General features: G+C 44.8%; 2 protein-coding genes across 2 annotated transcripts; both read left to right on the top strand.

Moving 5' to 3' along the window:
* The first annotated feature begins 4,344 nt into the window (after nt 1–4,344).
* LOC108159864 (serine-threonine kinase receptor-associated protein) lies at nt 4,345–5,606 on the top strand. The gene has a single exon (XM_017293465.2). It carries the CDS (start codon nt 4,458–4,460, stop codon nt 5,472–5,474), a length of 1,017 nt encoding a protein of 338 aa, XP_017148954.1. The 5' UTR covers nt 4,345–4,457; the 3' UTR covers nt 5,475–5,606.
* Nucleotides 5,607–9,330: 3,724 nt separating this feature from the next.
* On the top strand, nt 9,331–13,138 carry LOC108159865 (cyclin-dependent kinase inhibitor 1). The gene is made up of 3 exons (XM_017293466.2): nt 9,331–10,197; nt 10,269–10,684; nt 11,786–13,138. The coding sequence occupies exons 1-3, from the start codon at nt 10,034–10,036 to the stop codon at nt 11,938–11,940; spliced, it is 735 nt and encodes a 244-aa protein (XP_017148955.1). The 5' UTR covers nt 9,331–10,033; the 3' UTR covers nt 11,941–13,138.
* The last annotated feature ends 216 nt before the right edge of the window (nt 13,139–13,354 follow it).

The following is a 13,354-nucleotide window of genomic DNA, read 5'->3' as shown; positions in this document are numbered from 1 at the left end:
TTCTCGCTGGCATTCCATTCCATTCCATGCCATGCAATGCTCCTGCTCTGATGTTGTTCCCTGGACATAAGGGCGTTAATTATCGAGCAGAGCAGACCCTTAATGAATGCACCCGGAGCGAAGCGTCATTTAAATTTGCTTAGTGAGATTGCGTGTGTTTTTTGGTTTTGTTGTTGCTTGTTTGGTTCTTTGTTTTTGGTGTAGTGCCCCCTGGCTAAACGCTTAGTTAGAAGATGTTCCCATTCCCTCTGTTTCGCTGTCGCTCCCGTTTTACTTTTGCTTCCGCTTCCTGTTTTAGCATTGTCATATCCTTCCAGCAATTAGTGGAGCAACGATAGACGCACAAACAGGAAGTGGCAGCCAGAGCCAGAGCCCTGCCAGACAACAGTCAGCAGACAAGACATCTCCCATAATTCTTGGACTTACATGAGTCTTGGATTTAATTCGACATTCGGCTTGTGGCTGTGACTCGAATGAAGCAATTTTGTATGGCCATAAAGTGCGATTTCGGTATGCCGTGCCCATCGTGAGAGTATCCGATGATTTTATATCACTTCGAGCAGCTGGCCACCGAATCCCATTATAAAATCGTTTATGGACCCTGACAATTGATTGATATATGGATGGGAGGGGTGGTGGCTAAAAATTTGGCAAGATTTCCCCTCATATACGTCTCAATTTATGGGGCAGGAGCGGGGCTTGCATCTGCGCAGGCGCAACATGAAAAATCTCTATGCTCAGTCCCTCGGATCTGTCCCTCTCTCTCTCTGCTCTTTCCAGGATTACCATATGTCTAAAAAGGGTTTATCCTTCCACCAAAAGAAAAGTATCATATTACACAAATTCCAATTAAACCGCTTTACCTAATTGCAAAACAGAATTACAAAAGATATTTTAGGAAATCGCCTGCCTAAAAGACACAAACATAAAATTCATGATTGATGCGCTGACAGCACAGACAAAAAAAAAGAGGAAAAACTCTAGAAAAAATACCCAGAAAAACTTTGGACCTTTGTCAATGAAAGTTTTTTGAGGCAACCACTTTGGGGGTTAATGGGAAAACTCGGCCGCAGCTGCCGAGGAAAACTCTTTGCTGCTGCTGCTACTGCCTCTGCTCCTCATATGCAAATCAGAGTAACCGTCAAGCTGCCAGAGCCAGTTCATCATCCTGGTGTTCAGCCTTTTGCAATTTGAGTAACCGAGTGACATAATTCCCGACAGCGTGACCAAATTTGATTGATCTGCGCCTCTCCCGGCGATCGGCGAAAGTAGCATCAGATGCGACAGCCATGGCGAATGCCAAAACTGGTACAAGCTCTCGCTTTCTCTTTGTAAAGTATCTGCAGCGCCCTGCAGAAGTGTCAGAATTATTTGGGATTGATCACTCGAGTCCTTAACATGATGTAGAGCGTTGCTTTTTGCATAATTTCGTTTGGGTTTACAAGAGTCTTACAAGGGGATTTATGGGAAAGTGGCAAAGTTATGGGAAAGTTGGGTTCATGAGAGGCATCGCATCGTTTTTTCCTGCAAAAGAGTTTTAGGAGGTAGAAGGCACCTTTATAAGAAAAATATAACAGATGATGAGTATATGCAGTTGCAATAAGACAAAAATATTAATAAGTATTGGGATAGAAATCTATTAAATCGAAAAAACGATTGCCAGATTTCATAGGCAAATAGGGCTATAAGCCTCACAATTAACGAAGGACCTTTTCACCTTCTCCTCCGCCTGCTTTCTCCTGGCTCGACCGCACAATCGACCAGCACATTGACCCACAACAACAGATCAGATCTAAGAGGATTATGCAAGCATTTGCGGACAAATGTCATTAGTCAATGGACCCATATTTGAACTCTGACCAGACACAGAACTAAAGGCAGAGAGAGAGGCGAGCAGCGTTAAGTGGACAAAATGCCAGCAGAAAATGCGGAAAAATCATGGCAATTTCTCAAGGAAAACCGCAAGTTGAGACAACCCCTAGAGATCGGGGAAAGGCGGCTCGGCAGGGCAGTAGCGAAAGGTATGAAAGAAAGAAAGCCGATGCCTGGCCCAGAACCCAAGCCCCTGCGAGGATCCTTGGGCTCTGCAGTGCAGGGACTACCTACGAGGGAAGGAATTCGCCAGTCGCTTACCCAAAAATGGCATAAACAATCTCATTGTACGCACTCGAACCAAATGATGTGTGAGATATCAATTGTCAAATTGACAATGGAAATTGACAGATCGGTATCTGTATATGTATCTGTATCTGTAACGTTCTGTTCCTAAAGACGGCACCGTAATAAAATTAGAAGTTTATTGATTTGTCTTGACACTTCTGTCTTGGCGGAGGAACGGAAACGAAATACGAAAATGAAAATCTCTGGGACGGGACACTCTGGCACTCTGGGACAGATTGATGTCTGATGCTTTCGCATTATCAATGGGAGTGGCCGTGGCTGCTCCTTTCCTTTCCTATCCCATATCCTTACCCCTTGCTGTTCCCACTCCCTACCTTTGCTACTCCTGATGTTCTATAAAAATTATATGCAATTACATACAAAGAATTCCCGTCGTTCTTGTCCATAAAGTGTACTATTTTATGAGCCCAGTAAATATTTTGATGGCCAAAAATCGCTAAAACGAAATTCATTTCCAAATTTTCGCTGACATTGGGAACATTTTTGATGATGCCTCTGCTTCCGTTTCTGCTTCTGCTGACAAATGAATCGAGACTTTCTGCTGGTCCAAGACCCTCTTTGACCACGCCCTAATGCTGTCGCTTTCCATCTCAAAGTCATCATTACTGAGATGAGTTGCATTTCCTCGCTAGCTCTGCTGCCTTTGAAGCTCTTCCATGTTTGTACTAATTATTATTAATGCATTTTCAAAACCAAAAAGAAAATGAAAATTGAAATTCGAAGAGGGAAATGGAAAGCGGAAAACGCTCAATGAATTGTCTGTTTGTGGGCCAGCCTCCAATGCGGGACAGTAGGTTATGGGAACAAACAGTCCAAGTATTGAGAACGAAATCAAATGATGCACAACGTAGAAATAAACAATCGTGGAAAAAGGTTTGATATCGTATCTTAAAATGGAGGAATAATCCCCCGCTGGATATGGGGCACTGTTCCTTTTTGATTTTCATAATTCGTTAACCTTTTTGTAACTTTCGCGAACTCCTTCTGTGGATCCTGCTCGAAAGCAATCTAATTAGCTCTTGCCCTGAACCAGCTTCGAGTACATCAGCATATATGCACATTGTCAAGTCAAGCTCTCGAGGAAATCCGTTTAATTTCCCCAGCTCCAGTGGCAGTTTTCGTTGCGCCCCCATCCAGCAGCTCCTTGTGATGATTAGGAAGGACTCTGAGGACTTTGTGTGCGCATGAAAGTGAAATCGAGTCAATTGCGGGCGTGTTTTTGTTAGTCTTGCGGTTACTCCTGCCACTACCACTGCCACTGCCACAGCTCCTTGTCCTGTGCCGCCTGCATCACAATTGGTTCAGGTACAAAGTCAAAGATTGCCAAAAGGTGTTGAGAGCTGAGCTGAGCTGTGGCAGGGGCGGGGCAGAGCATATCTGAAGCATTGTCTGCCTGTCCTTGTGCCTGTTTTTGTATGCACAGGTGTCATCCTTCGACACACACCCGCACCGAGGAACCCACACTGAGAGTATAAATTTATCCCGAGCCTCACCGGTGCCGGTACTCGAGAGCAGAGCACGCGCATGCCACCAGAGCCACCGGAGCCACCGGAGGGCAAGTCAGCACTGGAAATCTCCTTTGTTCGGCGCCTAATGAAAGCAAAACGTTCTGAAATATGAATTGAATCTTCTCGAGTGCATTTAATATACATTACGCCCCCTCCCCCCTATCTCAGCCGCTGTCAAGGCCTTTGTGCGGCATCCTCTTCCCTCCACCTTGCCAAAATCCTGACGCTCCTTGCCGACAAAGTTGCCAGTAGTTTGCCTTCATTCCGCCATCCTGTTTCATCTTCCGCTTCCGCTGTTTGCCAAAAAAATGAGTCTGTGAGGGCGTGAGCCATATAATATCCGCTGAAACGTTTAAGAGAGATTAACAAGTGATGACTGATACCCAGACTCTGGCACACGGAGATACCGAGGGCTCTGCCTTATCCCCGGACTTGTGTGCTTTCTATTAAATTAAAAGTGGGAAAATCAAATGGAAGGAAGGGCACTCTGCTGCTTTATTGGGAGACGAATCTAGATGCGCGGCTTTAAGTGAGTCGAGTCGAGTCCCTTTTTTTTGGAGGATGACTAATAGGCATATATATAGGATTCTTTGAGGTACATCGAAACATAGTAGCCTGTAGTTTTTCTTTTGTATTGGCATTACCCTCAAATTGGCATTACCCTTTTATCCCTCTGTAAAGAAGGTCTACAATAGTTCTCAGTAATTTTTGTTATACTTTTAAATTTTTGCTTTAAATCGAAACGAAATCCAAGCAAAGTCAAACATAATGGACTTGAATTTTCCGTGTGGAATCCCACTCGTGGGCCACATGGACTCTGTGCTGGATCTGAGCTTCAGCAAGGTTTGCGATAGCGGCTTCTACTTGGCCTCCGTCGGACGGGATGGCCGGGGGATTGTACGTCGCGGTGACACTGGAGAAAAATTCAGAACCCTCTTGGGCCACCAGAGTGCAGTGCGTGGAGTGTCCGTGAGTGAGAATGCCACGATTGTGGCGACTGGCAGTGATGATTGCACCGCCCGCATTTGGAGTGTCTCCAGTGGCCTTGAACTGACGAAGTTCCGGCATACCCAGATGGTGTCAAGTTTGGCGCTGGACACTGGGTCGGAGCGCATGCTTACCAGCAGCCAGGAGCGCGCGAGCAAGATCTGTTTGTATGACGTGAATCAAAGCAAGGAGGTCCTGTGCGTTTACCAAAAGAAATTAAAAGGTGTGCGCAACGTGATCTTCTGCCGCGACGATCGCTCGTTTCTCGCCTCGTCCTACGACCGCAACATCCAGCTGTGGGACATTTTGAGTGGCCTGAGAAGCCACAAGATCTCGCTGCCCCATCACGCCAAGAGTATGGAGCTGTGTGCCGATGGGAAGACGGTGACCATCGGCTATGGCAAAAGCGTTGTCTTTTTCGACGCGGATACCTTCAACATACACGGGCATCATAAGATGCCGTTCAAGGTGATGGGCGCATCGCTGCATCCACAGAAGAAGAGCTTTGTGTGTGCCAGCTTGGAAGGAAAGATTCTAAAGTTTAATTACGACACAGGCGAGGAAGAAGATCGATTTAGGGCCCAATTGCAAATGGGGCACAACATTAGCGGCATCAAGTACAGTCCCGACGGCGAGATGTATGTCAGCTCGTCGACCGATGGCCAGATCACACTCTGGTCGCAGTCATCTGGGAACCGGAATAGTGATGAGGACTCCATTGCTTCGTACAGTTCTGACACAAGAGACGACTTACTGGACGAAGTAGATGGACAAAGTGAAGAAGAAGACTACGATTAGAGCTAAATAGCCAATAATTCAATCCACTACACAACTGTACACCAACCATACCCTGCTGTTGTCGATGCTGTTCGTTTTGGTTTTCTTTAATGTTATTCTACACTCAATCATTACAAAATACTCTTAAAGGTTCATGCCCTGCAATGCAATGCTGTGGTCTTCTCTATAATAAATTCGTCTGCGTCGCCTGCACTGCGTCGTTGTGATTGGAAACCCCATCCCCATCCCCAATCCCAAACACAATCCTCATCTACCTGCCAGCTAACTATGGGACCAAACATCACTTGATTGTCGCTCTGTCCCGCCGCTCTCTCAACCTGTTTTCGAAAGGATTTCTGTTATTTCTGTTACTTTTATTCCGTGGAGATATCCAAGCGATCGCTGATTGTATCGCTGCTTTATGGCTTTTCTCACCAATCATAGTCATAAATGCGTTTTATTATTATTCGGACGGGCGGGGAGCGTTTGCGTTACCTTTGAGTCCCTTCGGCCCGGCGATGGTTTTATTGGGCCTGGATCCAAAAGTGCGCATCCACTTTTTTGGGGTAGTTGAGCCACAGATAGTCGGGGCAAACAGCGCTAAGCAAAGATACAGAAACCAAAACAGATAGAAAGATTCATTTGCAGCCTCGCCATGGGTGCACTGCTCACACACATTGAAAGTGATCTGATTTTCTCCTGACCTACGGTATCCCATAGGATTTGACAACTTCTTGACTTTATTCGTTTGTTTGTTTTTCTTTCGTCTGCGTTTTTTCTTGGGTTTGCTCTTCAAATGGTTTTCCATAAATATTTATAATTTCTTGGCTGATAAAACGAGTTCTCCTGGCATCGGGCTGCGCCCAACGAAATTCGAAAACACGTTTTCCACGCGTTTACCAGGAAGAGGAACCTTTTCACACAACCTCCAGGGCATTGGGCTCTGTTTGGCTGTGTGTGTGTTTATCCAGTGACTGTTCCAATAAAATGAGTCGTCATGACAGTATCTCCTGCTATTGCCCTCGCTCTCCCTCTCCATCTATGTGGTGAGCACAAGTGTCTATCTGACTGATTGATGGAATGATTGGATGGGAAGTAGCACAGTAGCCGCAGGATCAGCAAAGGATTAGCCAGTCCCCAGTAGCCAGTCCAAACATTTGCATACTTGCCCAGCTATTTGCATTCCACTCCAAGGCAATTCATCAATTACTTTTCGATCTGACCGCAGCAATTTGTCCCATCAAAAGATGGAAGATAAGTCAGAGTCATTTGTAAATGTCCTGCACTGAGATTTTGTTATATTAATGATCGGTCATTTGCCAAGGATCACGCTCAAAAATGCTAGGTAACACTGTCTTTCTCTGTTTCTGTTTTGATAGGGATCGCTTTTCGGTTGGGAAATATAAATGGGTTTCCTTCTTAGGCCATGGGTTTGTTACTGGACAGCAAAGGGGTTTGGTCTTGGTCATAGAGATCTAAATATAATGAGTGGTCTGGATTTTACTCAAGAAATCATCTATTAGTTCTGAAATATTTTCTATATTTTATGGGAATCGTTTATGGGCATACACACTCATTATTATAGTTTCGCTGGTTTCCTTTCTCATTATCGGTTATTATTTTCGGGCAAACACTCCCACAAAATATACTCGTACCCCTGCAGAAAGTATCCTTAACCATAGCGCACCTGCCTAGCAAAATGTTTGGAGTTGCGGTCACAGTTCCGTGAGCTAAACAGTTTTTATGGTAATTTCCTTACGGAACCGAGAATACAATATGCAGTCTTTGTCTATATGAAATGTATCTTACGGCAATTTGGTACGTTACTTCGCCTCCTGGTCATGCTCGATGGGCATTTGAACACCCGCTGCAAGAACTGAACGCTGGAGAACACGTGGCACGTAGAGTTGGGCTTAGCGCAGGGTCGAGTCGAGGAGGTTTTTAGTATGACTATCTTGGGCCACCTTCTAGTTCGGGGGTTGGCTCTGGGCTGCTCGGGGCTCTGCTGGAGTGTTGATTGTGTGGCTATGCGTTGAGGCGATAAGACGCGTTGCATTTGAAATGAGTGTAACGTATATTTTATACAGGACTGGACTGCGCTGCGTTGAGGTTTTTATAGACATGAGACGAGATAATGTTTTACAGACCGCGACCTTCGTCTGGTATCTGCTGATGATGTTTTTCCAAGGCCTTATCAGGTCAGGGACTCTCGTGTGTCTCGTATGAATATTAGATAGGCTACGGGAGGTTTAAGAGAGTGGTTAGATCCTATTTCTGTGAGTTCTCCAACCAGCATTAAGGTCTCTAATCGATGGAACACCTTGTATCGAGTACCCGCACGTTCCTCATTTAAGCAATCCTTTAAGATCTGCCCTTATAATGGGCTCGACTCCTCACCCCACATCGACTATATGGCAATGAAGTATTTTTCCACCTCTTTTCTACGCCTTTTTTCCGCGTGTGTTTACACAACCCATATAGATGTGTTGCCGCCAGGATATCCTGTAGATATTTCGTCCACTCGAGGAGGAAATTACTTAAAGGGATCACGAACTCTTTCCCTCTTTTCAGCGGCTTGAGTTGTTTATGTTGCAGGCATGACTGCAACCGAACGCCACCAGAATTCTCAAATTTGTTATGAAGTGTGTAAATGTACGTTTCTTTATATTTTCCGTCTTTTTTCTTCGTCGGGGAGGGTGTGTCCCATAAACAGAAAACCGAACCACAAGGGACAGTCCAGTGGAGGGAGGACAGACAGGCGATGCTGCCTAATCGAACGATCGTCAAACGATCTCTGCCTTTTTTTGGGGTGATTGCACTCCAGGGGCCAGGACTCTGTTTTTTCTACTCATTTTCTTCACAGTTTTTGTGTGGAAAAGCCAAGAGGTTTTCCCATTATTTCGTCGAGTGCAAAGGGACAAAGCAAATTATGTCTTTAGTTTCCGAATCTGACTTCCCCGGCATCGGTTAGTTCTTTGTTTTTTGTCCCGTAATTGGATTTGTGCAAACAATATAAATCGCATTTTATTGCCTTGGTAGTGTAATTTAATTTTTTACGATTTTGCACTCAAATAGAGAGGTGGGAAAACTTTGTAAAGTCTCGCCTCGAACTTTGGGAACCGAGAAAAAAAGATGTAACGGAAATTTAAACACCCTCATTGCCATGGAAACTCTATTTTTGACGGTCTATCGAATCGAATACTGTTGCCCCACATAGTCCCCTTCGTTTGCCCCCCAGAGACCCGAGGAAAGTGAAAAGAAATTGTGCCCCGAATCCAATTCGAGTGCTCGCCTTTCGCTCCTCTGCGACTGCACCAAATCCAGTTTGTTTCCAACCAAACCAAAACCGAGACCAAGCATTTTTATCTACCATCGCATGCAGGCAAAAGTACAGCTCCACCAGAGGTGGCGGCGCAGCAACAACACACAACAGAGTACACGAAAGAGAGATGCAGACAGAAATCGAGAGAGGCGGAACGGTAGGCAAGTCGAATACTGGATGCACTCTGCGAAAGAAATCGCCCCATGAAACATCTTATTGCTGCACTTTAACAATCAATTAACTCGGATACAATATGCGATGAAATATATTCACATTCATGTTAATCATTTATCTCATTTACTTGGGAAAGAGCATCCCACTGGAATATTTATTTGCTGTTTTGCTGCTTTGGAAAGCGCATCACATTGGAGCTATGCTCAACGCTGAAAAAGCGCAAGCGAGAGCAACCCAACCGCTAACGTGGTGCTTCCTCTTGGATCGTGTTTTTGAAAACGAGGGTTGCTACGCAGAGAGCGCGCCGCAGCGCTGCCAACGCGTTCGGTTCGCTCTTTGGTGGTTGTTTGACGTTTTGCTTTGCTCTGGCTGTTTATCTGTGTTTTTATTCTGTTGAGTGAGTTCGTCGAGAGAGGTACAGAAGAAGTGCAAGCAAGTCGGTGGCGCATATTCCCATGCGCAGTGTGCTAGAAATTACACATAACTTTAATAAAATGTCAACGGAGCTGTAGTATTACAACATCTCATAGTTGTATAAACAAATATTTAACAAAAATTGTGCTGCGAACATATCGAACCAGAAAGCAACTGTACACATCGTGCTCTCTTACTTTTGGAGACAACAACGCAACTCGCTGGCAACAACAGTTCGTGCGTTGAGTGGAATATTGTCTCAGTGCAGGCGAAGGTGATTATATTGTTTATAATTAACTTATAAACAAATTGCCAGGCAACAATTTTTTTGAGTAAAAAAAGTGAAAAAGACAACGCAAAAAAGACCTTGCAATAGCGCTACACATACAGAAACGTTTTACTCGCTCTCGCTCCGACAGACCTTGTGGAGACCAGTGCTCTCCCCAGTTAACGTGTGCGTTTGTGTGTGTGCGTGAACGTGGAGACTGCCCCTCCGAAAACAAAAGTTTTGGCGCCAAAACTTTGACAGTTCGCCTTGTCGTGCAATTCGCAAACAAGTGGCCCAAAGCAGAAACGACAAAACTGCGTCGCACAGTCAAAACAGCCAAAGCAGCCAAAACAGAGCTGCCCCCAGTGCCACATCCAGACACCAGATATACCCACAAACAACATGGTCAGTGCACGCGTGCTAAATCCCGTCATGCTCAGTGAGTTCTGCAAGATAAGTGCCAGTCCGTCGATCAGTCGCAATTTGCCCTGCGGCCGTCAGGTGAATCGCATCAAGCGCAATCTCTTCGGCAGTCCCAGTACCACGGAGGCCAGCACCAACAAAGCGTAAGTCTGCTGCTGATTTTCATCTCTCACAATTGATTTACTAACCAAATCCTCTTTTCCTCTGTGCCCAGGCCCTTCAATGCCGAGCTGGAGAGACACCAGGAAATGGCCACACAGAAGTGGGGATTCAACTTCCGCGCTGGCAAGCCTTTGGCGGATAGCTCCTCGTTCATCTGGGAGCTTGTCAGCTTTCAGGAGTCCAGCTTTGCCCCCGAAATGTACACCCTGACTCGTGCGGCCCACGTACGACCCAGCGAGGAGTCCGGTGCCAGCGAGGTGGATGCGCTGATCAATGAGCGTGCTGAGCGCGAGAACTTTACAGTGAATGTGGTGAACTCGTCGCTGGAGTCCAACACAGACAACGAATCTTGCTACGACTCCCAGGATGAGTCGCTTACCGTGCGATTCACGCCGTCCAGCCTGAGTCAAAGCCTGAGCAGCACAACATCCGCTCAGGCGCTGCGCAAGCGACAGCCAAAAATCACAGGTGAGTGCCGGACAAGAACCAGGACGAGGGTGGGCAATGCCTAGCAGAGCTTGACCATTCCCAGAGTCAGGCTTGATTGCACTTTCGATATACGTTACAAATTGGTTTCCCATATTGTTCTCGCCTCTGTTTAGTTTCGGTTCCCATGGGTGGAGGAGGACTTTTAGTGGTGGGCGTTGCTGGGGAACGACTTAAACCAAAATTATAGACTTGCTATGCAATTAGAGTTTGCTTTATGGGAGATTTTCGAAAGGGTTACGAACTCTGGCGCTGTCTGCAGCTGTTTCAGATCTTTCAGCCTTTCATCTCTTTATCCACGGAACAGAATGGAACTGATCTGATCCTCGTCCACGCGGGGGTTGATTTCAGATCGATCGCATGCGGGCTCTGCTCTGCTCGCTGCATCTCGTCTATAAATGCCAACAGCTGTGCGTGGCTCTGGCTCTGACTCTGCTTTGTCTATTGCCTGACCTCATTACGAGAGAACGCGAGGGGGATCAGCTTTCAATGCACCACCATGGCAAGTCCATGGCTGGTAGCCTTATCAAGCCTCCCTTTGATTGCTTTGTGTTCGTTCGTTTGGTTTTTTATATGCCACTCGCATATGAATGTGTAATGACTATAATAATAAAAAGTGTCTGTTCGGGGCATTCTATACGCACCCGCATTTGGGCAGTGTGGAGTTTCTGGCCAGTTGGGAAGAGAAGCCAAGCCTTGAATTGCTGTAGTTTTGGTGGCGACCTAGCTGGGCGTGTAATTTATGCGGCTTGGGCATCTCGTGCAACTGAGGAAACCTCCACTCTTGCTTTCACTTGCGTCTCTACCTGAGCTGGCCAAACTGTCTAGCTGCCGTCTGGCATTATTTGCTACCCTTGGACAGGGGGTAGGGTGTGTTGCAACCCTCGTGTGTAGGGGCTGTTGCCAGCCACGTGCCACAATCCGAAATCAAAATGTGCAAAAACAGGCGGCGCCTGCTGTTCCATCCTGCTGCCGGGATCAATGACAGGGAGAGCACCACAGGATGTGCAGCAGCTGACTTTGATTTGAAATTTACAAATTTCATTCAACTAATATCCCTGTTTTCTCTTATTCAATTTGCAGAGTTCATGAAGGAGCGAAAGCGACTGGCCCAGGCTCCCAAGAAACTGTCGCCCGCGAAACGCCTGCGTTCCACCTCACCATCATCCTCTTCCTCCGGCGGATTCGGACTGGGAGCGCACTTTGGGGCAATGCTGAAGCGGCCGCGTCACAATTAGGGCGCCCGGGTCCCACCACTGCCCCACCGAATCGAGACTTGCAATCTGCAATTGTATAATTTTATTTGATTTTTTACAAGCCACTGCAATTTGTAGTATTCTTCTTATTTTTTACAAAATTTTTATGCAGTGCAAGGGCGACAGTTGCGAATATTAATTGATAGTCTTCAACTACTCCTTACCCGTAACCAGTAACTAGTTGTAAGCCAATAAGTTCGAGCTAAATGAAACTTTGTAGATTTCCCTAGTGGGAAATGCCATAAACTAAGTGATTAGTTCTTAACAACCAACAAAACTAAACAAACTATTGAACCAACAAGAAGATAAGAGGAAGATCAAGAGACCGCTAGCTATATGGAATTATCATTAACTTTATTGAAACGAACCGAAATTTAACCTTTCTATCGATGAAATTCTAACTTTTAATAAACTGAAAATCCTGAAATTCGTTTAAATTTCGTTAGCAACATGTGCTTTCGAAATTTCCTTAGATACAAAACTCATTTTTGCTCGGATCCGGCAATTTATTGAAACTAAACCCCGGACCAGAGCTAAAATGACTTTTGACTAACTTTAAAAGCCACTAAAACGGGGCCACATTGAGCAGGGGTCTTCGGACTTGGCTCAATGCTGTCTCGCTTTTGTTCGACCAACTAACATTGTCCTTAATTCGACCAGTGGAAAAGCCAACAAACTTTGATTAAGTGCGTAAATTTCTGGGCTTTTGGCCGTCCTTCATTTTGATAGCGGCCGAATTCCCACAAATTTTCAAAGCTGTCATTTCTTAACCAATGGTAAAATGTCTTTATGATTTGCCATGATCTCTGGGGCAAATTATGAAAACAGTTTTGCCTACAACTATTATGTACAAAAATTAGATACTATATAGAACCTATTATACACATAGGCAGAGCCTATTCTTCATAACATTTATTCATAACCACCTACTTCTAAGGCCTAACTAAGAACAAAATCCAAAGTATTCTCCTAATATTTATATGTATAGCTGTATAATTACCATATACACAACTCATACTTCAATAAAAACAGAAAGCAGAAAACAAAATCAAAAAACGAAAAACACGAAAACAATCACGGAACAAGAATATAAAATACAGAAAATGTTCTTTTTGCAGAAAGTGACAAATCCGACAGTCCGCAAATCCACAAAATCATTTACATGTTGTTGCTTTGTTATTGATTATAATTCCAATTCATCGTTTTGGTTGTAGTGGTAGCCGTATTATGTAGTGTAGTATATTTATAAACCATTGTACATTGTATAAGTTGATATTTGTTTTTTTGATCGCAATAAATTGTTTTTGATTTTTTAGTCGGTAGAAAGAATATTTTTTATTTTTTAATATTCATTTTCACTGTTCGCTGTAAGCCTTAAATTGTTAATATTTAAAGA

This window comes from Drosophila miranda, chromosome 3 (genome assembly GCF_003369915.1).
Source record: "Drosophila miranda strain MSH22 chromosome 3, D.miranda_PacBio2.1, whole genome shotgun sequence".
NCBI classification, from domain to species: Eukaryota; Metazoa; Arthropoda; class Insecta; order Diptera; family Drosophilidae; genus Drosophila; species Drosophila miranda.
Note: the sequence above shows the minus strand (reverse complement) of the source record. Positions and strands in the feature narration are given on the sequence as shown.

Coding starts and splice junctions, on each gene's coding strand:
- LOC108159864 (XM_017293465.2), top strand. CDS start 4,458: ATGGACTTGAATTTTCCGTGTGGAATCCCACTCGTGGGCCACATGGAC.
- LOC108159865 (XM_017293466.2), top strand. CDS start 10,034: ATGGTCAGTGCACGCGTGCTAAATCCCGTCATGCTCAGTGAGTTCTGC. Junction 10,198..10,268: donor GAGGCCAGCACCAACAAAGC/GTAAGTCTGCTG, acceptor CTCTGTGCCCAG/GCCCTTCAATGCCGAGCTGG. Junction 10,685..11,785: donor GCGACAGCCAAAAATCACAG/GTGAGTGCCGGA, acceptor TTCAATTTGCAG/AGTTCATGAAGGAGCGAAAG.